This window comes from Oculina patagonica, chromosome 10, assembly GCF_052425735.1.
Source record: "Oculina patagonica isolate OP01 chromosome 10, crgOcupat, whole genome shotgun sequence".
Taxonomy (NCBI): Eukaryota; Metazoa; Cnidaria; class Anthozoa; order Scleractinia; family Oculinidae; genus Oculina; species Oculina patagonica.
The window spans coordinates 6,276,266-6,304,240 of record NC_135767.1 but is presented as its reverse complement, the minus strand read 5'-3'; the positions used below and the strand labels follow the sequence as shown (position 1 = coordinate 6,304,240).

Genomic DNA, 27,975 nt, shown 5'->3' with positions numbered 1-27,975 from the left:
GACGAACTTAACCCCAGTAGAGGATTTTGAGACACTTGCAACACAGGCTAGTATATATACCCACTCCCTGCAAGGTTATTAGAAATTTCGAGTGGGTAGGGGTTCTCAAAGCCAAAATTTTCAAGAGAAAGTATGAAGCAAAACTTTTTTTGGAGGGGTAGGGGGGCTCAAATCAAAAAAACCTTACATGGGGGAGGGTATGGATATTATCTGGAACCATACATTGGCCACAGTTAGATGTAGCTGGCATAATTAAAAAGAAAAGTTTTCTTATTGTTTTAAGCCCATTTCCACCAGAATTAGTACTGAAAAAATCTGAAAACAAGCCCAGGAAAGAACTCTTTCCTGGCTTATTTTTTGAGGTGGTGGGGTGGGGACTAGAAAAAAATTACCTTCAAATAACTCTTTTGTTCACCTGGTAGACCACAGGTCAGGATAAAACCAAGGACGTTTGTTTGATATTCCACAAGGAATGAAAATAGAGTTTTTTTTCTGTCTAGCCAAACCGCACTGAAAAATCCCTTTCTCCCATTTTTCGTATGCGGAAGTGGAGTTCCGACGACATTTCCGATTCCCGCCCGAACATTTCCGACGATTTCTCGTGAGGTCGTCATTGAAAATTCTCAAACGCGATTGGTCACAACTTGTCACGTGCTAATCTGTGACCGGAGGAATCTTCGCCCAACGATGTAAACAAAATGGCGGGCAATTGATTGATCATTTATCGGCTACAATGGCTGGCTTAGTGGTTGAATTGCAGTCTTTGAGAACATAACGACAAAATGAGTTCGATACAATCTACTTTAGAAGCCCTTACGAGTGTAGACACACTCGTTGAGACGTTAAAAGCATGTATTTGGAGGCAAGACAAAATAATTCAAGAGCAGAAAGGAGAGATTGAAAGTCTAAAGTCTAGAGTGAAAGAACTCGAAAAAGAGCGCAAGGAACTTCGCCGCTATATCACAAAGGAAAGAGCTAATAGTTCGACAAACACAAATACTGGAACAACAAGCCTACCGGATCAAAATAGCAGGTGAGGAAAGGTTCTTTTAGTGAAATTAGGTACTTGTATTAAAACTCGATTAAATGTGTTTTGCCAAACGCTGATTTTAAATCATATTTTCTCATTATTTTTTATTGCGTTTCCGGGGAAAACATATTTACTTGGCTTATCTTGATTTTTTTGGGTATATGTATAGTAATTTCGGAATTTACCATTGATTAAAAGTAAATGATTTTGGTCTAAAATTCGATGAATACGAAATTATGGTCGAGTCTTCGTTATAGTAAAATGTGGCACCTTGCGGGCATGCATTTTATGTGGGCGATTTTTTGTGTGTTTAATGTTTCGTGTCATCACTCGCGTGCGTTTTGTCAAGACTTGACTTATTTTCATAAATGTATACGATAACATTAAACAAAAAATTTGTTATATTTTTTATGCCCGTTAAAAGAGGTATTAGTAATCAACTAAGAATTGTTTTTTATTTATAAACTCATTTTTTCTCCGGCTTTTTAACTGTTTTTAATGAAATTGAAACCCACTTCGTAACAATAGCCTTAAGAATTCCTTTCTATTTGCTTAATATAAATTAAGACTTTTCAAAACGTTGGCTTTAGAAAATGCATATTGTAAAATTGCAAGCGAAACATTTGAATTATTTGAAGGAAATAATATGTTATTTCCTTTACTTTTAAGTGCCATTTATGTAAACATAAAAAAAATGTTGTTATTACATTTAAAAATAAATGAGTTGCGAACAAACAGTAAGACTGGAAGATATTTTAATAAGGAAAAAAAAAATGCAGCCAAGTGTACAGTTGGATTATATAAACACTTGGGAATTTTTAAAACATGAGAGAAGTGCGTAGAGAAGCACCATCCACAGCAGACTGCTTCTAACACTTCTTGAGCGTTCTTTAAAATTACCGCGTGCTTATATAACTCAACAATGCACAAGGAAAAACATTTTATGATGAGTTTTGCAGAACTGTAAAAGCTCTTTCTTTTAAGCTCCCCTCTCTAATTTGGCGGAAAAATTCCCAGTTGATTGTGAAAAATGCTGGATTATGTGGAAATTTCAACAATCAATAAAGCTAAAGTTGATTCCTTGAGCCTTTCCGATCGATGTGCAGGATGTGCTATAAACACATAAACGGAAAACACTTCAGTCTTACTCAGAATTTTAGAACTTTATAGAATAAACATCATTTCTGCCAACTTTGACATTTTTGATCTTTTTCTGCCATTCATTGACAGGTATTTCTTCATTCATCCCAGTTTTTACATCATATTTTGCACCTGATTTTGTGCTGTGTTCGTGAAAGCGTTCGTAGCTTAGTAACCAGGCACTAGTATCTAGGCCCATCATCGTCAAAGATACGTGGAACGCCTGGAGGTTTAAAATTGTTCACGGACGAAAAGCGTGGTTTTCGTCACTGTTTTGAGAGGAAAAACTATTTCAAACTGATCAGTCTCTCTGTTTTGTTTGTTTGTGAGGAAAGTAAAGAGCTGCTTTGTCGCTTATATGGATCAATTTTTCAGTTTTATGTGCAAAAAAGCCCAGAAGATGCAGAGGATGCAGTGTGAGTGATTTATGTGGACCCGCACGGCCGCACCACCGCATCCTGTCAGATGCCCAGTAATATTGCGTGCAATGGTCTCGTAGATAAGCTGCACCCACGATTTTGAGCCAAAAATTTCGGCAAAAAAATGCGGCTTATACACGAGTTTTTACGGTAATAACATGTGTGACACCAGATGTTGCGGGCTGTGTGATTGGCCAGAGTCAGATAACTTTGATTTGGTTTTAAGACAGTAATCAAATTTCTCCCCACAATGTCAAAACACAATCTTGAAAAAAGCTCATGAGATAAGGAAGTGGTCTTGACTTTATAGCAATATGTTGATGTCAGGGCTTAAAGGGCTGATACACCATCAAATTCTCCCAACTAATAATATAAGAAATGTATGGAGACCAGTAAAAAGAATTTGTATGTTGACATCAGGGCTTAAAGTGTTAATACATCATCAAATTCTCCCAACTAGTTTTATAAGAAATGTATGGAGACCAGTAAGGAGAATTTTTGTATCTATTATGGGACTGAAAATGTTAAAATAAAAATCTTTTCCATTACAGCAGGACTGGAGACTCCATTAGGACATCTCAAGGTACTCCAGAAAGAAATCAGTCAACTTCCAGCAATTCTGATGTATTCTCAACTCCTCAAGCACTGAACTCTCCTGTCATCACTATTACTCCAGAAAATGGCTTTACTGCAAATTATGTATCACCACAAAATTCTCCAGGGGGAACACCCAAACTTGCGAAGCGTGACACCTTCAAAGCAGTTAAAAGAAATGACAGTTTGTCACGGCAGAAATCGTTCTCAAAAAAATATGAACTCAGTCCAGAACTTCAAGACAGAAGTGTGAGGTTTCTTGAGCGGCAGTATGGAGGCAAGGAGAAAGCACATCGGTCAGCACGCATTATTCAATCGTATTACCGTAAATATAGGATGAATAAACAATTTAAACGAATGCGGACGTACTCTGCAACACCAAGTACCTTTAGGAGCAAATCTAATAGTGACCCTCATTCTCAAGTTACAAGTCCAAGAGTGGAAAGCCCTGGGCAATCCCAAGTTACACCTGTGCTTCGCATCACAAAAAAGAAAAGCGGGAGCCAAAGAGTGAAGTCGATACTCATTATTGACAATATCAATAGTTTATCTGGCACTGGAGAACCTCAATTGTATAGTAGTGAAATGGCGTTGAACTCTGTCCAAGAGAAATTTCCAACCGATCTTACATCAATATTTTTTGGTGAGGCAAATCAAGATGAAGACAAACAACCTGAGCAAAGAGAGGCTACAGATGAAAAGGCTGAGACAAAGCAAGGAAGTGTTACTAGTATAACGGAACATTATGTGAAAGTTGAGGTTCTGGATAGTGTGGAAACTCTGCCAGATGATGCGTTTGTTGAGGATGGTGACGTCTCCAAGAAGGTTCCTAATGGTGATCTGCCCAGGCGACCACGGAGAGAAACTTTCAATGAAGATGGCTCTGTATATGAGAGTGATGAATCAGGTTTGACAAAATTTTAGTTTATAGCTACCAGTATTGTGGTTTTCACAAACATGCGAACTCTGAAGTTCAAAACCCAACTAACGATTGTATTTTTGCTGCTGTCAATCATAATTATGGCGACAAACAACGAACCTTGATAAACAAAAACAAACAAAATGGATCGAAATCTACCAATCATAACCGACGGGCATGACCTTTTGACCCAGTTGAAGTGAACTTCTGTTTCCCAAGAGTACCACTAAGATGATTGACGGCAGCAAAAATCATAAACCGTTGCTTTCAAGAGGTTTGAATTTCAGAGTTTGCAAGTTTGTGAAAACCGCAATAAGTGTAGGCATTATGACTACTACTTTCAGCATGCCAAAAAAAGTCCTGTCTGAAAGTCCAGAGTTGCTAGATTTTCCTTTGTGCTAGTATATAATGACTCCAACTTGCTCTAAGGGCAACTTGACAACATAGCACAGTGGCACATAACAATATAGCTCATATACATGTACGTGTATGGAAGTCTAGACTCCCCTCTCCGTAGATGAACATGTGACAAGTTTGACTGTAATCTAGAGATAAGTGCTAAATCAGCTTTCAATTATCCATTGCCTTTACTGTTAAACTAAACAGGAGATGAGATGAGAAGAGATTTAAGCAGTGTGGACAGTTTGGATGGTATCTGTGCATCTTCAGGAGCACCCAGTACTGATGACGACTCCATAAGTCTTTACTCAGACTTTGATTCTGGAACAAAACCTCAGAAGCTGGAGACTAGGATTGGAATCAATCACTTCAACAGGTATACATAGCTTGAGGATTTTCTCTGTCTGTTATGTCTGTAACAGGCAACACTCTATCTTATGACAAGTAATTTTACAAATACTTTGTGAATACAGTCGACTCTTTCTTAACGGACACCTCTATAAGATGGACACCTCCATAAGATGGACACTAGGTGTTGGTCCCGTCCCTACCCGTTTTCAGTCATTTTACTTTTACTCAACTCCCTATAAGACAGATACCTCTCTAAGACAGACAGTTGTGGCAAGTCCTGAAGGTGTCCGTTTTAGAGAGAGTTGACTGTACAGCGGTTTCAAAATGTTTTGAAGTTGGGGCCAGCAACTGGAAGAGTAGGCGGCTGTGACAACACTGAGCTTGTTTGTTGTGAGCTGATTGCTTTGACCAGCATAATCAAGTAGCTGGTGGAACTCAGGCAGTCGCTGGCTTGTTTTGAAAACACTGTGCAAAAAAGAGCTTCAGAGTTCATTTGGAAGAGCGTCAAGCTAGCAAATGTAGAGGCGATGGTCACACACAGAGTCGTTATTCCCTTTGACAAGCAGCCAGGAAATAAGTGAACCTCAAACGTTTTTATTGGAAGTACAAAATACCAGGCTTTTGGTTAAGTTGGACATGGCTAACTGCCAAAAACATGCCTTATTCAAGTTCCTTCAGTTGGTGTTTTACTTCTGGTTATTTGATTGTTTTGTAAAACAAGTTTCAATCAATCCTGCAGCAGAACTTTTGAGAGTAGCTTGTTTTGTTTAGCATGCGCAGTAAGGAGTAAACACTTGGAGTAGGAGATTGATATGTCAGTGATGCTTTTCTAAAGTGAGCTATGTTCAGTGGTTGATTGTCATAAAACCAAAACCAAAGTAATCACTCTGGCCAATCACAAAGGACACAGACAATCCAGTGAACCAATGAAAACTTGAAACAAATACATGTAGCAGACATGAAACATGGGAAAACATGTGCGAGCGAATCACGATTGGTTTTGATTTAACTTCTGATTGGCTGAGAAAGTGGCGTGCGTTTTTTAAGCCAATCACTAAGCGTAGTAATGCAAAACAAAAGCAAACAAAAATTACTTTCGACACTCAAGCAAAAACCACTCTACAGTCAACTCTCTCTTAACCGACACCTTTGTAAGGCGGACACCTCTATAAGACAGATACCTCTTTAAGACGAACACCTGGTATTGGTCCTGTCCCTGCCATTTTTTGGTCATTTTATTGTAACTAAACTCCCTATGATATGGACGCCTCTCTAAAACGGACAAGTGAAGCTGGTCCTGCGATGTCTGTTTGAGAGAGAGTTGACTGTTTTCCTGCAGCCAATTTGTTTCTAATTCAAACTCTGTCATTCCATGATCTGTACACAGAAAGCCAGAGAAAGGAATTAACTACCTTGTGGTGCATCAAGTGTTGGAGGATAACCCTGAGGTGGTAGCAAAGTTTCTTTTGACTGAACCAGGCATTAGTAAGCAGAAACTTGGAGAATACCTTGGGAATTTGCAGAATGAGTTTAACATGGAAGTTCTGAAGTAAGTACTGCTAGGAAGTTCCACGTTAGTGTTTCCCTTTAACCCTAGCTCCAGGTTCTAGTGGAACAAACAATGTGGAAAGTAAGGACAGCATCTCATCTACTAGCCCATTAGGCTAATGTTTATCTCCAGTTTCTGTAGCATGAAGCCACAAGTATTCCCCCGCAGTCCATTGCACAGTTACTCCCCAGTATTAAATTTACTGGTACAGAGCTTCTCTTTCCCAGGTTGTAAATGGGTGGGAGTGCTGCTCTTTCGCTTGCCCAGAAACACAATGACCGCGGCCACGGCTCAAACCCGGACTGCTCGATCCTGAGTCCAATAGGCCATCTTGCTTTCAGCAAACTCTGCTGAACATGTTGACACTATAAATTTGTCTGCTATCACTGTTTACATCTGTATATTAACCCTGGGTGGAGAGAGATACTATTAGTCAGAGTGAATTGTCTTGTCCAAGAACACAACACAGTGACCCTTGCGGGCCCGTTGCCAGCACTCAAACCTGACTCCTCAGTCTGGAGTCCAACATTCTACCCATTAGGACATCACATCTCCCACCTTGTTGGGTTATAAGGATAAATTTAATGGATAGTTATTTGGCAGTCTGTATTTTTTTGTGTAGATACTTTGTGAAATCACTGGATTTTACTGGGATGGAGGTTGATGAAGCTTTGAGAGTATATCAGACTTGTTTTAGATTGCCTGTAAGTATTTTATCCATATCAATCTGTTTCTTATAGAATTAGCTTTGCATATAAACTGATAGAGAAGTCTTGTCGAAATTTGTTCTGGTCACCGACACTTAGAAGCTTGAAATGGAAGTTTCCATTAGAAGACCTTCTGAGCAGCTTGAAGCAGCACTGACTGTTGATATAATATACTTCTCATTTATCAAGACTGTACTGCTCTACAAAATCAAACTGCTATTGTTGCATTTCTTTTGATCATTAATATTTTTATTTAATTTATAATTTTTAGGGTGAAGCACAGAAAATTGAAAAACTGATGCAGGTGGGTCTTAATCTAATTACCCATGGACAAACATTCTGAAAATTCTGAAAATTTAGTAATATTATTCATACACTCAAGACAGAATTTCCCAATATGCTCATACTGGTATTTATGTTTTAATGAGAAATTTAATTTTAATTCTTCTCGAGGACAGGGCTCGACAAAAACCCTGTCCAGTCGTCCTGGACAAGTAGATTTTCCTGCTGGACAAGTGACTTTTCATGCTCACTTGCCTGATAGACAAGGGCCTTGGCAAACGGTCTATTAACTTAATTTCTAAAACAACGATTTTAAAACAAAGTATAAATAAGCTTGAGAATCTCGGCAAGGGGGAAAAGTGCCCAGGCAAGCAAAATTTGAGGGTTACTTGCCCCATGGTCAACCTGGAATTCAAGTTTTTTTTCGAGCCCTGAAGGAGAAACAAAATTGACCTCTTCCAATTGAAAAGGGACTGAGGCCAGTTTAGAGAAGAGAACAGAGCAACAGGACTACGAAGGACAAACCCCTTCTTGTTTCTGTATTTCATTCATTTTCATCATTATCATCATCAATTTGAGTTTAGTACCTTTGAGAGCAGACCAGAGATTAATGTACTTACTGAATTTTTTTTATTTAATAAAATAAATATATGTTTTGTAGCTATTTTTTGTTTATAATGGTTCCTTTATATCTACATTCAAACTATTTTAAACACAAGACAGTGTAAGTTTTCTATTGCTGTTGTTTTAGGATTTTGCCGAGCAGTATATAAACTGTAACCCCTCTGATGAGAAGGGTGTGTTGGATACAATCCTTATTCTGGCTTTTGCCATTGTGATGCTGAACACAGATCTTCACAGCCCGAATGTCAAGAGAAGGATGACAGAAATTGACTTCATCAACAATTTAAAGGGTACTGTTTGGTTTCATGCTCATTTTACTATCTACTGTCAATTTCCCCTTTTTAAGTGAACTTTGGTATTGTCAAATTTTAAATCTGTTCAACCTGTCATCTAAATAGAAGAGTGTTTATTAGGAGTAGAAGCAGTGATCATGTACTTCAAGAGCAATTGAATCAGTTTGATGTTAATTTTTTTTAGGTACTAACAATGGTGGAGATTTCCCTCAAGAAAGTCTGTTAGCAATCTACAACAGAATTAAAAAGGTATTGATAATTTTAGTCAACTAATCTTCATTTAGCTGCAAATAAAAACCAACACAATTTTTGTATAGAGTTCTAACCCAACTAATCGCAGGTAAGAAAGACTAAATCCAATTCTAAGTATTATAGGAGCCAAATGCACGTGGGGCATCAGTGTGCTGATTCTTGATTCTAGTTTTTGTAGCATGACTGGCTAGGGGTATTGCTTCTTCTCCTGGATGGGACACTAGCCCATCACAAGTTACTCCTATATATTTTTGTCATGTTGCCCAATAATTGACCAATACTGAATATAACCTCCTGAGTTAAGAGCTGTGTGTGTTATGGGAGTAAAGTGTTTTGCCAGGAATGTAACACAGGAACCCCAGCCAGACCAAAACCTCAACCTCTCAAAACCAGATCTAATACACTGTGCTTCCCACAGGTCAAGACAGGGCCCATGTTATAAAGCGCATACTTACTGATTTCAAATCAGTAAGTATGCGCTTTATAACATGGGCCCTGTCAAGCAGGAGAGGAAGATGTTAATTTTGCATCTCAGTTACTAGAAACATTTCCCTAACTGCACTTAACATGTGCATTATGAGCTTAAGCCAACAATTTTCCCATCTGGCGTTACATGTAAATTCTCTCAATAAGCTGCTAATATCACTCGCAGTGTTCTCCCATACTAATGCAATCTTATAATCATGGAATTTCACAGAAGGCATTTGTTCCTGGCAAAGACCATGTCAGTGTTGTTGAGAAGCTGAGCAAGAAGATTGTTGGAACCAAATCACCTTGGACAGTAAGTTACTTTTAATATTAATTTTGTACTCTCTCGGTGTTTGAATATCCTGATGAAACACTGTCGCTCATATCAAACCAATATTTTCTTTGTTTTTCCCTTAGACGCTGGCTGCCCTTCACAGACAGCTCAGAATTCTGACCCCAATGTACAATGTACGAGATCCTAACAAAAAAGAAAAAGCACACCCCAGAATTATCTTCCTGTTCAATGACATGCTTGTTGTAAGTACTTCAAGATGTAACCATAATAGTTAATCTAGGAATGAACGTTTATTCGTTTGTCTCACGATAGAATCGCTTTGAGATGTTGATCACAACGTTTTGACTGCCTACAATCAGACAGCATAACAGCCATTCAACTACAAAGCGGACCTCTGAGGGAATATCGTCTGTTAGTCGGAATAATAATGAGGATCAAAATGCACCAATCACAGCGAAACCAATGTGCATAAATAGCGACGCAAAAACAATCGACCTCATCGCCTGATAAGACTAGCACCACGATGAACAATATCACATCTTTAATGACAATAGTTAATCTACTGGTGATTAAGCTCTAGCAAAACTTTCAAGTTAGGAAGGCTTTACAATTAATGCACTTTAAAAGGATTTATGGCATGTGTGTAAATCAACTTTTGCTACTGTGGTGTTTGAATACCCCTACCATAGAAGGTTATAGGGAGTGGTTCCCCCTTCTAACCCTCTGAAAATTTCAGTTTAGCTTCCTACTCTCCTTTTATAAGAACTTTGGTTTTTGTCATTTCAAAATTATTGCGTTGGTGATCTGCAAAATGTTATTCTTTTCCAGGCTGCAAAAGAGCGTGGTAGAGCTGGACGTGGAGAAGGGATTCATTATTACAGCTACAAGCTTTCCTTCTCCTTGTGTGGTCTTAAAGTATCCACTTTCTCAAACGACTGTAAGTTCTTAATAGTCCATTTGGTAAATCTATTAATACAACTGCCTCCCTGGCCCTGGAAGAATCATTTTGAAAGGAATCTTGATAAAAATTTTATTTACTAACTAGGGGCTTTGCATTTTCTGTTTTTATGCTATGATTAACATTGTAGGACATGAAAGATGGCCTTGAGAGAGCCTGGGGATAGGCTTGAGGGGTAGAATGATGTCTTGTCCAGTGATCTTATTTCTAATTTTATAAATTTGTACAGGTTATAAATAATATTGAAATAAGGTTAAAATAATTCTTCAATTAAATTTCTACTGTTGCCATAATTGGACAGAGGGATTTAAAAATGCCTGGCAAATTAAATGCTTGGACATAACCTGCGATGGACTATCATCCCATCTAATAGGAGTAGCTATGGTACTGAAACCAGAATAAGCTTGATTCATGTGGGCAGCTACATTCATAAATTACCTTATTATAGAAAATTAACGCTTACAAGTGTAAATTAAGGTATTTGAAATTAACATGACTAAAATTAACGTGAATCAAAGGAAATATTACTTCCCAATAAAGGAAATTAACGCGAAAGAGTGGGTAACATTTTAAAATGAAGGAAATTAACGCGACGTACACAAAGAAAAATGCTTGTTGAGACAACAGGAACAAGTTTATTTCAACACTAGGAGTATAATCCGAGACGGAAACAATGTTCGTGATACTAAACCCAAACGTATGGGTTGAGCGAAGGAATCTGACCGCTTCGAGCATCCACCCTGAAGAATCGAATAATCGAATCGATTATCTATACTGTATAAAATAATTGGGGCCAAAATGATGGAAATTAAGGTCGTGGAAATTAACGCTCCACTTAATTAACAGCACGGAAATTAACGTTAACAAAAATTAACACAACTTAAATTAACGCGAATTTCAAAAATTTGCGTTAATTTCATTAAGCATTAATTTCCTATAATAAGGTAACCTCAAATTATTTTTTTTTTTATCACCACCCTTTCATTTGCAGATTACCAGCATGGAATTCAGATTTACTCTAAACTAGATAGCCAGGTGATGTATTAAGATTGAAATGATTTGGGTTTTCATTGTACTTAGTCTGGAACAGGATCAAAATAAATTCTTCTTTCTGTTTCAGTCTATACATTTCTATCTCTGTGGGAGAATTTGGTTTTAAACCATAAATTTTTCATGAGATAATTACATGCTCCTTTCCTGTAACTTCCAACTTGTATTTGGTGTAAAACGAAAGTTAACACAAATTTGGGATACTGTTAACTTCCGATTATTTCTCTTAAAGATGCATCCCCAGGGGGTGTACTTGCAGTATACATGATGGGGGGGGGGGGTTGGGGGTTCGACGGAGCTTCATATTGCGAACCCAAAAAAATACATGAGCCTGAAATTTTACACCCAAAAAAGTAGTACCTGGACCAACAAAATTTTCTATTCCAAAAAGTACAAGACCTAGCACCTTGATACTGATTTTTTCAATCAAACAGACTTTAAGAGCTAAAAAATACATGACAGATCTCTCGACCCAAAAAAATACCGAGGGTGTAAATTTTCGACCCAAAAAAATACGTCAGACCTCCCCGTCATGTATACTGCAAGTATCCCCCCTGAAGATGCATCCCCCTCTGTAATGAGCTCCACAAATCTCAGATATCAAGATTATTATTATTATTATGTCCACCTGTATTAAGGCTCCCTCCCTCCCTCCCTCCTTTCTTTCCTGACTACTGCTCTTATGACTGAATATGACAACATTTTTACCTGCAGGTCTTGGCTTTTTTTAATGCAAAGGATGAACAAACCAAAAAGGTGTTTTTTGATGAACTTCTGGATTGCATAGAGGAGGTTTGTAACTCAGTAAAGCATCTTTGCTAAAATAATTATAACTTACAAATAAATTAATTAATAAACTCTTTAATTACTGATAATCTGGTTTAGTTGATTTTTATTCTGTATGTAACTGGACTACCTCAAATAGTATGTCTTAATCCCTTGTTTTTTTGTTTTTTGTTTTTTACAGACAAACGAAATGGAAAGTGACAGAATTAGTAAGTGTCATCTCACTAATGATTTCTCATTAAAATCTGAGTTACTTTAAGCTAATTTGACTGGGGGGACATTTTGCACATGTGGCTTAAATTCATAATTATGTAAATGGGTGAAGTGAGGAGAAAGCTAGACAATTATAGTGTAAAACTTGTATTCTCATATGTTTTTTTGGATTGGAGGGGGGTGGGTGTTCTAGTATCAATAGATTGAAATTTTATTTGGACTTTTTTGCATAAATTTGGTACACTATCAGAATGAAAACATTCACAGGTGTAACAAACTGTGTGTGTTGTGTTGCAGGTTTACTTCTGCCCTAGGAGTCCTAATGGGGTGAAAATACCCTTCATCCCTTATGAATATGTGAACTGAAACACATCCAATGATATTATGAGTGCTTGTTTCTTCCTCATTTGTTATAACTTGCAATCGTCTCGGGTAATAACTGTGGCATCTGTATTTTTTACAGCAACAGAGAAGCAGAAGCACCTTGGCGCCAGATTCAACAGGTCTGGGATGGACCTCAGTCGTGCGTCATTAACATTGCCCAAGAAAGGCAAAAAGCCTTCGCCTGACACTATCAGTTTGATTGACAGTTCAAGTTCAATGGAATCCCTGAGCACAGCTGGTCTGTTGGGATCAAAACAGTTGTCAAGTTCACTGTTAAACATCAATGAAAGTGGAGGTATATCAATGTGTATAATTATGATGAAAATTAATAAATAAATAATACCTTAAGTTTACTATTTTTAGCAGCTACTAATTTTAGCGATTTTTTCTGAGCAAGATTAAGATTTAGCGACTATTTAATTAGTGATTTTCCAAAAAATTTAAAAGTTTTTGATGTATCGTGTAAATTAGTTTTTAATGAACATATAATTAAGATAGATATCCAGTAAAAAAAAACAAACATTTGCATTGGCAGAAAGAACAAAGTTACCAACAGTCATTTTTAAAAGAATTTTTCAAGTTGACTGTTTTGTTTTGTTTCCCTTTGGGTCAGAGGAGGGGGGACTTAATTTTAACAAGTAATAAATTTGACCGAGACAACTTTTAGCGAGTATTAAATTAAGCAATTTTCGCCCAACTTGCTAAAATCGCTAAAATTAGAAGCCACTAACAATAGTAACCTTAAGGTAAATGGCAATCACTGTCTGGATCGAATTGGAGTTGAGAAGTGTTGGTTTGTTTGGAGGGAGGAAAACTGGAGAGCCAGGAGAAAAACCCTCAGAGCAAGCTTAAGGACAAGAACCAACAACAAACGCAACCCACATATGACACCGGGTCCGGGAATCAAACCCGGGCCACATTGGTGGGAGGCGAGTGCTCTCACCTCTGCACCACTACATTTCAGTGGGCAGAGAGAGGCATCTTGAGAAAAGGGTTTCTCAGATATGCACGCAATGCAGGGCTTCAACTTAGGACTACCTCCTGATGTCAAGTTCAACATGCTTATAAACATTCAGAATGCCAAACCCTTGCAAATCTATAATAACTGTACTGCTTTATTTTAGTGCTGTTTGACCATTCAGATAACACTCCTTTGCCTATGTTTATAATTTTTATCTAGAATTTACAGGAGAACTCAAGAAAAGCAGCAGTATTTCATCTCTCGACAGTGCTTTTACAGAGGGGGTAAGTTTATAACACTACCCAATGCAATTAAAGTGATCAACATCAAATTTCTCATTACAATACTAATGCACTGTCAAGCAGACAGTTGAGACGTCCAACAAGTGCTTATTTTCTTGATTTACCACCAAATTCTCATAACTAACATCAAAGAAGTATGGGAATCAGTAAGGAGAATCTATTTTTCAATTGCTGGAAGGACTGGAAGAGTTGTAACATAAGAGGTGGGAGGTTACAAAAATGTTCAATTTTAACTTGGCACTGAGGCCTTGAAGAATAAAACAAATTAAGAAATTACTTCTTTATCTTATTTCACTTGTTTTAATATTGTGTGGTTCTAGAAATATCCATACACTCCCCACAGAAGAAACTGGAATTTCCTGGGGGTGAGAGGGATTTCAAAGGCCAAAAACTTTAAGGAAATGTATGAAGCTTAATTGGAATTTCCAGAGGGGTTGAGGGGGGTCTAATCCCTTCCATGGGGGAGGTTTGAATAATTTGTGGAACTACACATTGCACTAAGCATCAGAGTCTAGTTAAATTTTTTATACACCAAGTGTATTTAACTAAGCCAAAGAGAAAACTTTTAAGCCAAAATATCAGAGCAGTCCTACTAAACCTGAGTGTAAAAAAAATTGTTTTCAATATCTTGGGTGGTAGGTTCTTTTTATGGATTTTTATTATAATTTTTGGTAATACATTTTTTTAATTGTAATGAACTTTTAGTTGATAACATTGTAAAGTTTTTATGATGCTAACCAACTACTAATCCCTTAACATAAAACAGTTTATTGTGGACGTAAATCCAGAAAAGATCAAAAAGCATGCCAAGACCAAACGGGAGAAAGAAAAGAGAAAAAAATCACAATCCAAAGACAGCAAGTCTCGAATTATAGGTTCTTTAAGTGAGTATGGAATGTAAAACAAACATTTTATTATTTTAATATTAAATGTAAAAGATAGTAAAAAGTAATAAGATTATTATAAACAATATCTATGACAAAATAAATTGTTAATGTTGTTGGAACTTGTCACTAACATCTACTAGTGTAAAATAATGTTGTTTTTTTAATCTTTTTCAAAAGTTAAGTACTGTAATGTAACACTTACAACTATATTTTTATTGCTAATTTGTTTTCAAACAATTGCATAATATTAATAGTTTGCGCTGGGAGTTATGGTTTGTTTGTTGGTGATGTTGTGGGGTGCAAGCAGTGTTGTAACTGGTTTTTATGAGTACTGGTATGTTAAGTTAACTTAGATTATTGGTATTTTGGGGTTTAAAATGAGTGCTCTTGTGATCTGTATTTACCAATGGGTATTTTTTGGCATTAAATATAACCACCCTCTGAGACGTGGTTATGAAGGTCAATTGATCCAAAAAGCTTTCATTTTTTTTCTTCAACTTTCCTCATCTGTTACAGTTTTGAAATACATAGCCAGTGCTTTTAAGAAGCAACAAATAGCGTCTTCTACATTGCTCTACTTGGCTCAGAGAAGTCGGCTACTTTTTTCCATAATTGAAGTAATCAAGGCAGATTCTTTCAAACAGTCCTTAACTCTACACAAATCATGCCGCCTACTTCAAATTTTATTAAAACCCTTACATAGCAATTCATTTGTTTCTTTCTTTTTTTAATTTTTTCTTGTAGGATTCTGATCAGACAATCTCAGAGGATCTGCATGGTTCACAACCAACCCTTAACAGGAAAGGACTCTTTGGAAAATGGCGCTCTAGATACAACACCAAGAGCGCAACAAGACCTTCACCAAAAATGAGTCCTATTGCTGCTCCGAGAAAATATTCAACTCCTTCATAAGAATTACTCTTTAACAAATGATTGAATTATTAAATTACAATTAAATTTGTTTCTAGGTTATGAAACCCCATAGGTTGAAAAAACTGAAACGTTTCAAGGGTGGGGTGGTATGGGAGTTTTAGTATAGTGCATTTGGCAGGGTGGTTTGGAAATTGGAATTAAACAATTATAGGGTATATTTTTGACTTAAGACCCACCCCCTGACAATTTTTTTTGAAGTATGATGCTTCGTGGGTCTTCGTGATCTGTTGCTACAAATTCTCTTTACCCAGACAGCTTTACGACTATGTTCCTTATTTATATTTAAATGTTTATTGCCTCATGGGTATGTTGGTATTTTCTGTTACTGGGGCAATGTACTAGGGAACAAGAAAATTGGAAAAACATAATCATTAATTTGAATTTTCTCCAGTCGTAATGCTGAAATTTTAGCCAGCTCATCATCTTATCGTTCATGCAGCATTTATTGTACATTCTTATCCAATGTTTGAACTTTGCAGTCGTTAAGAGTAGTTATCATTCCCTCTTACAGAAATTACTGCAAGCTTTAGATTGGACTACGAGTACGAGACTGAGTATGAGTATGAGTTTTCAAACCAAATTCAGGTGCCTCACATAATCACTTATCACACCAATCTTATCCCTAACATTTATTTATGTGTAAGTCAGCAACAGGAACCAGTTATACAGTCATGTAGTTCAGGGGATACAATTGTTTCGAAATTCCAAACTCGTACTTGTACACGATCTTGTACTCGTAGTCAAATCGAAGGGTTGCTTATGCCTTTATTCAGGTAAACTGTGTTCTGCTATTGTAATATGGACACATGATTTGGGTCCATACCAGATTATGCAATATTGGCCAGCAGAAGTTTATCATGCAAAAAAGATAGCATTTATTCATGGCATTCATTAGTGGAAACATTCCGTACTGTTATTTCTGCAAATACAATAGGTTATTATTTAAGATGTATGGACTTTTGAGGAAATGTACTTTAAAATGCATAATGGACGCATGCAATTTCTAAACATTAATACTTTATTTTTTATCCTTAGAATGTATCACCATGAGCAAATACTGTACTTTGTAGTTTAGTGGGAATTAAATTTTAAGTGGAAGGGATGGGACATTTGAGACTTGATACACAGCATCTTTCATGGAGTTGTCTGCAAAAATTGATGCAACGTTGCAAACCAGTTCAGGGAAAAAGACTAATCATACTTTTCATTACTAAGCTTATAATTATCAACTTGATGTGATTTAACTTACAAGTTATTTTAACCCGCTAATATGTACGTATATACTAAGCCAGACCATACTGACGGAGGATTTTTGGAAAATGTTGCTTTTGACAGTAATCTATTTTTGCATAGATCTTCTATTTTAAGCTTGTAAATAGTTATTGAATGAGGATTTCCTCGATTAGAGGTATTATTATATCAGGTTATGACCTATTCAGCCAAAGAAATTGTTTATAGTAGATTTAATGAGTAAATTAGGGTTATGAACTCAATAAAAGGTTTTGAAGCTATTTACTAATGTGGATTATATTTTATCTTTTATTGTAAAATTCATTAACTATTCATGAGGGTGCAAACCAATCCCAGCACAGTATTCAGATCACATGTACACAACTGTAAACCCCAATACAAACCAAACAATATAATTAACTTTTGATACAGACTCCTGCTCAGCTAGTTAGTATTCATTAACTTTTGATACAGATCTCGACTGATTCGCATAACAAAACTTTCCATTCAATTTATTGTTTTCATTTCACAAGTAGAATAAAATATTCGCGCCCGATCTGTATGGCCGTTTACAATGGCTCGCCATTGTAAACACCCATACAGATCTCCCGCTCATATTTTATCTACTACTTGTAAAATTCATTAACTATTCATGAGGGTGCAAACCAATCCCAGCACAGTATTCAGGTCACATGTACACAACTGTAAACCCCAATACAAACCAAACAATATAATTAACTTTTGATACAGACTTCTGCTCAGCTAATTAGTATTCATTAACTTTTGATACAGATCTCGACTGATTCGCATAACAAAACTTTCCATTCAATTTATTGTTTTCATTTCACAAGTAGAATAAAATATTCGCGTCCGATCTGTATGGCCGTTTAGACACCCATACAGATCTCCCGCTCATATTTTATCTACTACTTAAAAACTAGCAATATATTGAAATTCCTGAGTTTTGATTGGTTAACAGGCAATGGTATATGAGCTCATATACCATTTGGTGTTTTTAATAAAACAATTATTTCACTTACGCTTGATGGAAATGAGATAGTTGTATCTACCATTTCTTATCCAACGCAGGCTCATGGAATAATTGTTAAGTATACTATTTAACAATATTAGATTATGAGCTCAAAAATTCTGTGAGATGATAGTTTATGAAGCTGTAAAAATTGAGAGCTGATAATCGTTTTAGTAGAATTCTCACTAAAGTACTAACTTGTCCCAGTAGCTTCATACAGTGCAGGGCGAGAGGTGAAGCAAGGGGGAGTAAGGGGTCATGAGACGGAAGAATGTATCCCTCGCTCCCCCACCTCTCTTGCTTCTCACATCGGGCTGTGCACTGTTTCAAGAAGACTGGGGACAAGTCAGACTAAAGTTTCCAATTATTTTCATTATAAAGGTTATCAGGGATGTCGCTAAGGCCGGCTGCTGGCTAATTTAACCGGCTGAAATAGAACTTAAATCCGGCTGAAATTTCACACGAAGACTTAGTAAACTTTTAGAGCTGCTAAGGCCAGAAAAGCCATCTGGGCTTGTTGATGAGCCGGCTTGTTAGTGTTTTTTTAGCTACATCCCTGGGTTATTATTCTTCACACATTCCAAGCTCAGGCAAGCTCTTATACTAACAGCTGAAAGTATAGGAGCAGCTGAACCCAATCAGATTGCCACAGCTGACATTAGTATACTAGTAGAATCCTACTAAAAAATGGTTACGGCAAAATTGTTGGCAAGAAATATTGAGAGGATAACGCACAGTAGATGAACAACAGAAAAATTTTCTTGACATCACTAAACTGAACAGTAGTACAATTACAGACTAACTACTGCTGCAGCAATTTGGGAACCTGCAATTTTAGGCTCTGTCAGCAAAAATTTGGATGTAAGCAAAATCTTGTAACATGCTAGAGCAATGTTGTATTGCAAGTTGAAAAGCCTCACTGGGCATTTTGCCCACTGCTGAACTGACAAGTTGTGGCAACTTGCTGCACAAAGTAGAACTTCTGCAACATGTTGCATAAAACTGCAACATTTTGCAGTACATGTGATACGTACAAAACCTTTCTTATTTTGCAATGCAGTATTTCACAAGAAGTTGCAAGAAAATGTTGCATTTCAAAGAGGAGATAACTGAGGAACTGCGCAGTTGAGACTCGAGAACTCTCAGATCTTTAACATTGTTTTAATGTACCTTTTTGACAAAAACTATACAAATCATCTAACCTGTCATCTTCAAAAGTTGATGTTTTATACAAAAATATCCTAACTAAATGCTACTTACAAAATGAACTGTAGGCTAACTGGGTAGCTCTTTCCACTACTCCCAATATTAATACAAGATAAAAATTGTGGCTCATTTGGGGAATTGCCACACCTCAATGACCATAAATTTTGCATAATTCTTTACATAAACTAAATAAAAATAGAATAATAGGAAACAACAGAAATGAATGCAACAGTAGAATGACTTTTCTCACAGACACTCCACAAAACTGAATTTAGTTGCCAGTTTGACTGTTTTTTTTTTTTTTGAAGAGTAATAGAATTTATTAGACGTGTTTCAAAGATTACTAGACGTGAGGTTAAAAAAAACCAGCCTTAAATTTTTAACCAGTAGATGAAGCATTGGTGGATATAATATAAAAACTAATGTAAGTCTGCTGATTAGCAGTAAATGAAATTGCAACAATGTTTTCATCTTGTTATCCCATATGCCTGACGTCGTTTTCCAAAGAATAGATCTTGGCTTTAAGATTGTGAAGTTCACCAACAAGTTTCTTTGACCTTCCTGCAGTGTTTCGTACATTTCTGAGTACCTGTTCATCATAATCATCTCCCATGGTAACTGTCACCTAAAAATGAACATATAAAAACTTGAATGAGCTTGCCAAAACAGGAAAAACCAGTTACTTTCTAGTCTGCATAGCTACATGTAGTAGTAACTATGCAAGATGAAGCAACATCTAATTCTATGCAGGCTAGTTACTTTTAATCAAAATAACATGTTCTTTTTCCATGCTAGTTGTACATATATCTTATTAGACATTTTAGTGTGTAGTATCGCTGCATATTTTTACAAGTCATGTAGTATGTTGGTGAGCCCAAAGGGCAAGTCAAAATACAAATGACGAGATAAAATGTACAGTGTTACTACACACTTAAATGTCTAATAAGTGATTTATCCACAAAATACTGATTTGCCATGTTTACCCTTTTGCGCAGTCAAGGAGAATGAGACGAGTACAAATATCGTGAGATATTTGTACTCGTTTTGCACGTTTTTTGTACTCTACAAAGCAGAGTTAGATAATAACTTAGACTAAATAATTTAGTATTTCATAATAGTAATATTTTATGTTATTACTAAAGATATTTTACAGTAATAGTAGTGCTGCCGTTGTGTCTCTCTTTTCCAGATCTCCATACAACTTGCAGGGGGGAGGGGGGTGAATCATACACAAAGGGGGTGGGAGAGGTCAGAACTTCACCCACCCTTCCCTAGTTTGGGCTAAGATTAATTATCTTGGGGTCTGTAACTTTCCAAAAAAGATCTAAAGAGAGTGTTGATGCATAAAGTTAGATGGAGAGACATGAAAACTAAAAAGAAAATTAATGTGAAAGAACTTACTTTGAATAACTGTTTCTCAACATTCTTTAGCTTGTCTCTGAGCATTTTAACATCAGTCTTAAACCCTTCAACTTCCAGTGCTCTCCTTTTCTCCAAGTTTTCATATCTGGAATTCATAAGAGCCAATCTCTTACTCATCTTCTCTGTTCGCTCCTTAAAAATATCTTCACTTACATCAGTTCGCTCTCGTATTCTTGCGAGCTCATCCTCAAGACCAATACACTGCTCTCGGTACATTTCAGCAAGTTTCTGCGTCTGCTCAAGTTGATGTCTTAATGACTGCACTGCAACTAACTGTGCTTGACGTGGTTCTAACACTTCCCCTCCCGACACTTCTAACACGCTGGCACCAGTAACATCAAGCTGTTCTCTTAAGTGATCAATTTCTTGGACTAATCTGTCTCTTTCAGCCATCCAATGCCTTTCATTGGCTCGTATCTCGTACTTCAACTCCAAGAAGTCCTTAGTGCTGTCATACAGAAGATCGTGTGTTTTCCGCAACTTTTCTTGCATCATTTTGATCTTGTCTGTGTCCCGCTCTCTCTGAGCTTGTTGTTCCTCCATGTGCACCCTGCGATCTTCTAACAAGGCATCAACTTGCTCCTTTGCAAGCTTTGTCTGTTCTTCTAGTTGAGCTTGTAATGATTCTATTTGAAGCAAAAGGGTCTGGTTGTCCTCAGCGTCGGTAGTGTTTCTAACTGGGCGGACATTTCCAGTAGAATCTATATATGAAAAGTGAAATAATTGAGAGCAAAATTATTATAATATATGCATAGTGTTACTCTTATACAACAACACCATAAACTTTTGTAACCATGAAGGGGGAGGTTTGTCATGTTATGGTGTATAGGAGCATCAGAAATTTCCATAAGGCCATGATAATACACACATTTTTCATTACTCATGATCTAATAGCAAACTCTCAAAACTTAGATTAAATAAATGAGTGGCAAACAGTTACCGTTGCGCGGTAACGGATGGGTCAGGTGTGTATGATTGGTTTGAGATCAAGACCGGTGTTAAACAGGGTTGCTGTATGTCTGGGTTTCTTTTCCTGCTTGTTGTGGACTGGGTTATGAGGAAGACCACCGAACATGGGAACACAGGCATCAGATGGAAGTTCAACAACTTCCTAGAAGATCTTGATTTTGTCAACGACCTAGCCCTGATCTCAAGCAGTGGAAGGCATATCCAGGCTAAAGTCAGCAACCTGGAGCGATATGCAAAAATGACAGGCCTCAGAATCAATACAGCAAAGACCATGATGATGAGCTGGAACAACCCCGCAGGCAGAAAGGTCCAGGTCGATGGAAAAGAGCTAGAAGAGGTGTCAAAATTTGTGTATCAAGGAGGAACAGTGACCCAGGAAGGGGGTTCGGACGAAGACATCAAAAGCAGACTTGGAAAAGCCAGAGCAGCATTCAGCAAGCTTAGAAACATATGGAAGAGCAGCCAGCTGAAACTAACAACTAAGCTGAAGATATTTAAGTCCAATGTTGTATCTGTCCTGTTATACGGATGTGAAACTTGGCGTATGACTAAACGAGATGCGACCAAGCTGGACGTATTTCTGCATAAAAGTCTGAGAAGGATTATGAAGATCTATTGGCCTATGAAAATATTAAACGAGGAGATTCGAAAACGGGCTAACATCAGCACCATCAGCGAGCAAATCTTCCGGCAGCGCTGGAAGTTCATCGGCCACATCCTCAGAATGGATCCAAGCAAACATCCCAAGACGGCATTAACATGGGCCCCAGAGGGAAGGCGAAGGCGTGGCAGACCGAGAGAGACGAAGAACTGCAGAAAGGCGAAGAACTGCAGAAAGAGAAAGAGCGGCTTTTGGCTCGTGGAACCAGGCAGCGGTGGCTGCCCGTAACCGTGCAGCATGGCGGAGAAGAATGTCCGGCCCTATGCCCACCTAGGGCTTTGGCCATAAGTCAAGTAAGTCAACCAGTTAGGAGATTTGCTATTTTGATTTTTGATATTGGAAACAGCTGTTTAATGCATATCATTGCATGTATCACATGACTGTTCTCTTCCAACCAATCAGGGCTTGTAAAGTTTAACACATCATTGTTTCCCTGCACAAGCTCAGTTCTTCTCCAACTTTAGAGACAACTAAGATCTAACCTGAAACATTTCATATCATCAGCATACATGTAGCTCTACACAAAAGTGGAGTATTGTCTCTGATGAGGCCTTCCAAGGGGTAAAAGTGACAAGAGACATGACCCTGAATACTGGCAACACAGGAACATTTTAACAGCGACAAGCAAAATCATTATGACACTGAAATGCGACAGCAACACAATATGACAGCTGAGCAATAGGGTAAATAACGACAGCGAAATTTACAGCTGTTGGCTAAGCGACATCGGTTCTCAGAAACATGCAACATTGCGACACGGCTACCCCCCTTGGAAAGCCTCTCTGATTGGGTATTGCTCAGTTTTAAGGGTTTTTTCCAAGTTACAACCAGTCATAGTGTATTCAGATGAGTGGGATGCAAGTGGGTGGGGAGGGGAGAGGCATACAAAGAAAAATCTCTGTCAAGCTATGAATTAAAACTAACTACTAGTATAGTCCCTTTGAGTTACCTCTCTTGTGACCCCCAGGCCCACGTCCAGCAAGGGTCCTCTTTCCAGCTGACACTGTTCGGCCCCCATTATCTTTGTCCCTGGGTTTGTGCTGAGTGACAATAGCCTTGGCCGGCGGTTGATGGTGGAAGTAAGTAATTTCTGGTTCTGTTGTCTTGGAAAGACTTAACAGATGCTGTATCTTTTTGCGATCTTGAAGCTCACGAATTTTAAGTCTGTCATTTTCCGCGTATAACCTCAAAACATGTTCCCTTTCTTGAAAGAGGTAAACTTGCATGTCGCTGAGAGCTTTTTGCAGTTCGGCGATTTCTTCTTCCCGTTGTCGCAATTCCCACTGTGTTTTATGCTATAAAAAGCGGCAAAAATATAAGACTGTTGATCTTTCTTCTATCAATAACAAAGCAAATTCCATAAACAAACTTGTAGCTAGTTTACCTGTTCTTCATACGTGCATTTGTACAGCTCTAATTTCCTCACCATTTCTTCATACTCGCCATCATATTCAGCGATTTTTCTTCTGTAGTATTCTAATAGTTCTCTGGAAGGTTTTAGATGTCCAAGCCGTTCGTTTACCGTTGGCAAAGGAGATTCCCTTCGCTGGTTTCCCGGTGAGCCGGCCGCCATTTTGAATCTGGCGGTGAAATGAAACGAACTTTCAAGTGGTAGACCGCTGGTTAGTTGTGTACAGTGGGCTCTGAAGGCAAACGAAAAATGAAAGAAATCAAGAGAAAAAAACGGGAGAAAAGCAAGAAAAAACTTCAACGGAAATAAAATAAGAAGTAAGCTAATGACCTTACCGACTACCTTTTTCTTACAGGAATTTTCGAGACATCAAATTTCCGCGCGTTTGTTCGCGCTATCCAAGTTTCCAAATCGCGATTATTGGTGACCCGCGAAAATGGGAATTATATGTGCTGATCCGCTCTTGATCTAGAAACGGAGTCTCCCAAAACAATTACCTTAAGGTTACTATTGTTGGCGGCTACTAATTTTAGCGAGTTGGGCAAAAATCGCTAAATTTAGTTTTCGCTAAAATTTGTCTCGGTCAAATTTAATACTCGTTAAATTTAAATACCCCCCTCCCACCCCAAAGGGAAACAAAATTATTATAAAGCATAGTCGACTTGAAAAATTCTTTTAAAATTAGACGCCGGTAACTTTGTTCTTTAACTGGCAATGCGAATATTCGTTCAATTTCAAGTGAGTTTGTTCTCTTACTGAACATTTATTTCTATCTTAGCTATATGTTCATTAAAAACTGGTTTACACGATATCACAAACTTTTTAAATTTTTCGGAAAATCGCTAAATTAAATAGTCGCTAAATCTTGCTCTGAAAAAATCGCTAAAATTAGTAACCTTAAGGTAACAGCTTTCCAACTTAGGCACTCGGTGTATACCGGTTACTTGCCCAGAGACCTTTGGCAAAAGCGTCGTGCATTGTTTTCGAATTGTTTTGTGTTTCATATGCCCTGAACACCCTGCTTTCAGCTTTATATGCACCTATTTTTCAGTCGCAAAATTCCTTTGAAATAAAACCAAAAATTTTTAGATTACTTAATTCCTTCCGATAATAATCTTTAATAACCTGAAAAATTCTTTTGAACAAAAATGCGCCAAGATCTTATTTGTAACGGTTTTTTGTATCCCCGTTTTATTTTATTCGTTTTTCGTTCTCCTTTCGTTTCTGTTTCAAACCCAGAAGAGAACTTCGAGATGACCCCCAAATCAGTGCTTTTAATTCTTAGTTTGTGTCCAACAAAACTGCCTAAATAGCGCACACAAACTTTGGTAGAGGAAAAATGTCTCGCGCGATAAAAGCTATATTAAATTACAAGAAAATAAAGCACCCTAAACCTTAGACACAATTATCCTTCCAGTAATAAGATACTTGAAATTAAGCCCCAAAATCTTCGACGCAAAAATCATTTCAATAATAACCCTTCTCGAATATAAGCGCCTGGCCCTATAGCTCCCTATATCAAGTTTTAGCTCTGAAAAAATTCTTCCGGCTTATATATCCTCCCTCTATTGTTGGTGTTGCTTTGAAGTTTAATTTATACATGGATGATTGAAGAACTTCTTTAGTGTTTCAGTTTCACATTATTATAAGTTTAGTGAGTATTGTAATGAGCACCTAAAATTTTTCATAAGTTCAACCACTGTTTTGAAACGCAAAATTCCTTTTGACAATAAGCCTCTCCGAAAGTATTCCTACCGAGAATTTTAAGTCCAGGACGTATTATCGTCTGCAAACTTAAGGGGTTTTGTTTTTAAAAGAACGTTGCGATTGGTACCTTAACTATTGTGAGCGGCTACTAATTTTAGCGTCTTTTTCTGAGCAAGATTTAGCGACTATTTAATTAACGATTTTTCGAAATTTTTAGAAAATTAGTCATACGAGCATATAGTTAAGATGGAAAAAAATGTTTAGTCAAAGAACAAACTCACTTAAAATTGAACGAACATTTGCATTGACGGAAAGAACAAAGTTACCGGCGTCTATTTTTTAAAGACTATTTTGGGAGGGGGGGGGTACTTAAATTTAACAAGTATTAAATTTGACCGAGTCCAATTTTTGAAGAATACTAAATTTAGCGATTTTCGCTCATCTCGCTAACAATAGTATCCTTACCTCATTTCCAAAGAAAGTTCTTCGTGATAACTGAAATTTAAAAAAAAAAAAAACGTTTAATGATGCATGCCAAACTAAAAATTTTAACACGAGTATAAAACAAATTAATCCTGTTCCGTTCAGCCCCTCTCGTCTGTTTCTCTTCAGGAGACGTCACTAAAAGTAGCCGTGGTAGTGGCTACCGTTCGTAGTCTATATTCTCCTTAGTATAATGGTATAGAATGTATGGAGACAAGTATGGAGAATTCTCAAGTTAATCCTGGAGGTAAAAGTGCTCGGAGCCTCTATTTTTCAAGGCAACGCGAGAGAAACAGGAGAAACAGCGAGCGATAGGCATAAATAGATTGTGCTCGGCAACTTTTGAGCAACTTTTGGCTTTTTGAGCAACTTGTTGTAGTACCAGCAACCTAGGGCAACTTTTACTTTCCTTGGCAACTTTTGAGCAACAAATTGATTTAAAACCGATCCAAACCATAAAAGGTCGTTTTATTTCGAAGGATTTTATTAAAACTGGTTTTATTCGCTGCAACATAGAACCTGCCGCCGGCCATCTTGGTATTTGCTGAAGTGCGAGTCACTTATGACATCGCAATCAGATGAAATTTCAGACGAGGAAAATGGAAAAAATTCAGACATTGACCCCATTGAGGTTGCCATAGACGCTGGGGCAAGTCTTAGTAAACCTGCAAGCGCTTCGATTTCTAGAAAACGCAAAATTCACGTCAAAACGACTCTAGAGAGCAAGCAACTTTTCTGAATTTTGGTGGCAACTTTTTGATATTTGAGCAACTTTAGAGCAACTTTTTGGTATATTGTGAAGCAACTTTTCCTAAATTTACTAGCACAATCTATTCATGCCTAGCGAGCGAGGCGAGCGCCACTGTGCAAGTGTGGAGCACCAGGGGGTGGGGGTGGGGGTTGGGAGATCAGCGAGCGAAAGAAAACTTCTTCTTCCTTCCGTTTTGCGCTGGCGTCCAGCTCTCTTGCGACTCTTTTCGCGCGTTCAGTGATTGAATAAATTAAAAATATGAGAAAATAGAGAGCCACGTGCTGCGATGTTACGTGGGAGCAGAAAAGAGCAGAACCCTTTAAAAGTTTCTGGTGGGATTTTTTTTTATGACAACCAGGGACAACTGAACAGGTAGAACTCTGGGTTAGAGGGACCCGGTGTGTGAATGAAAACCTCCAATTTTGCCTTCATAAGTATGCTGTCTTCAGGTCTTACATGAACATGAATCTTACTATGCCTGGAGACGATTACTTTCATACGCTTTTTACCTGACAAAACAGTCGTAAGATAAAACCGTTTCAGATCTGAGTTAGACCAGGTATATACCGTATATAGTAAAAAAAAAATCAGCCTGTAGACCGGGTCAAAATATAGTGTAAAGATTTTTGAGATCTGAAAGCAAAAGCTCAGGGGCATACATTGAAAATCCAATTCTCAATATTTCAATATTTCGGTTAGCTAAAATAGCGTTCTTCGTGGATTTCACCCCCGAAGCTGACTGGACGAGTCAGCCCCCGAAGCCCCTAGGGTTTCAAAAACCGTGTCAAACAGTCCTATTAAACAAGAATTTCAGGGGTACCCATCCAGGATATTTATGAAAAGAGCGATACCTGTAATTTTATTCTCCAAGAAAACATCGATGATTTTCACGGCCCTTCTTGATTCTGTGCAATGAAATCGAACGATTGTTCACTGTATTAAAAAAAAATATTTAACGATTACGTCCATCTGAGCACATTCTCGAAGACAAACTAGACATAAATTAGTAGTTATTTTTTAATCCTACTTTTTATTCTATATTGGTTAATGTTTTTTTTTTGTAATACTTTTATAAAGCGCCTACAAAAGCAATGAATGCGTGTTAGAGAGTAGAGTGTGGGCAGGTCCATCGACTCTCGGGTGAGGGGGTCGGGGGGGGGGTGGGGTTATGGTCGGCGTTCTTCCTTCTATCTTCTCTCTCTTTTTTTCTTATTTGCAAAAAAAGACTTCAGGCGTGTATACTTAACATAGTCTCGACAATTTCTGCCAGAGCTAGAAAACGTAAACATTGCCGGCGAGTTACAATGAA

The 27,975-nt window shown here is 37.5% G+C and overlaps 2 protein-coding genes across 5 annotated transcripts; one reads left to right on the top strand and one right to left on the bottom strand.

Moving 5' to 3' along the window:
- The first annotated feature begins 681 nt into the window (after nucleotides 1-681).
- LOC144627938 (uncharacterized) lies at nucleotides 682-17,311 on the top strand. 4 transcript variants are annotated; one of them, XM_078485962.1, is made up of 18 exons: nucleotides 682-1,033; nucleotides 3,141-4,090; nucleotides 4,709-4,877; nucleotides 6,240-6,401; nucleotides 7,024-7,105; nucleotides 7,380-7,412; nucleotides 8,142-8,304; nucleotides 8,492-8,556; nucleotides 9,257-9,340; nucleotides 9,445-9,564; nucleotides 10,151-10,259; nucleotides 11,272-11,315; nucleotides 12,045-12,122; nucleotides 12,298-12,325; nucleotides 12,793-13,008; nucleotides 13,894-13,958; nucleotides 15,608-15,775; nucleotides 15,807-17,311. In XM_078485962.1, exons 1-17 carry the CDS (start codon nucleotides 783-785, stop codon nucleotides 15,773-15,775), a joined length of 2,787 nt encoding a protein of 928 aa, XP_078342088.1. In that variant the 5' UTR covers nucleotides 682-782; the 3' UTR covers nucleotides 15,807-17,311. The 4 variants fall into 4 exon arrangements, with proteins under 4 accessions (XP_078342088.1, XP_078342091.1, XP_078342090.1 ...); XM_078485965.1 differs by lacking the exon at nucleotides 15,807-17,311 and adding an exon at nucleotides 14,743-14,860 and having other exon boundaries at nucleotides 15,608-15,750; XM_078485964.1 differs by having other exon boundaries at nucleotides 3,144-4,090; nucleotides 15,608-17,311.
- Nucleotides 17,312-19,590: 2,279 nt separating this feature from the next.
- On the bottom strand, nucleotides 19,591-23,892 carry LOC144667412 (coiled-coil domain-containing protein 77-like). The gene is made up of 4 exons (XM_078528809.1): nucleotides 23,699-23,892; nucleotides 23,264-23,609; nucleotides 20,664-21,385; nucleotides 19,591-19,887 (listed from the first exon to the last, which is right to left on the bottom strand). Exons 1-4 carry the CDS (start codon nucleotides 23,885-23,887, stop codon nucleotides 19,738-19,740), a joined length of 1,407 nt encoding a protein of 468 aa, XP_078384935.1. The 5' UTR covers nucleotides 23,888-23,892; the 3' UTR covers nucleotides 19,591-19,737.
- Between the last annotated feature and the right edge of the window lie 4,083 nt (nucleotides 23,893-27,975).

What these genes read in the sequence shown, in the direction of transcription:
- LOC144667412 (XM_078528809.1), bottom strand. Translation starts at nt 23,887, where the DNA reads ATGGCGGCCGGCTCACCGGGAAACCAGCGAAGGGAATCTCCTTTGCCA. An exon ending in GCCTGGGGGTCACAAGAGAG is followed by an intron (nt 21,386 to 23,263) that starts GTAACTCAAAGG and finishes TTTCATATATAG; the next exon opens with ATTCTACTGGAAATGTCCGC. An exon ending in TTGAGAAACAGTTATTCAAA is followed by an intron (nt 19,888 to 20,663) that starts GTAAGTTCTTTC and finishes GTTCATTTTTAG; the next exon opens with GTGACAGTTACCATGGGAGA.
- LOC144627938 (XM_078485962.1), top strand. Translation starts at nt 783, where the DNA reads ATGAGTTCGATACAATCTACTTTAGAAGCCCTTACGAGTGTAGACACA. An exon ending in CTACCGGATCAAAATAGCAG is followed by an intron (nt 1,034 to 3,140) that starts GTGAGGAAAGGT and finishes TTTCCATTACAG; the next exon opens with CAGGACTGGAGACTCCATTA. An exon ending in AGACTTGTTTTAGATTGCCT is followed by an intron (nt 7,106 to 7,379) that starts GTAAGTATTTTA and finishes TATAATTTTTAG; the next exon opens with GGTGAAGCACAGAAAATTGA.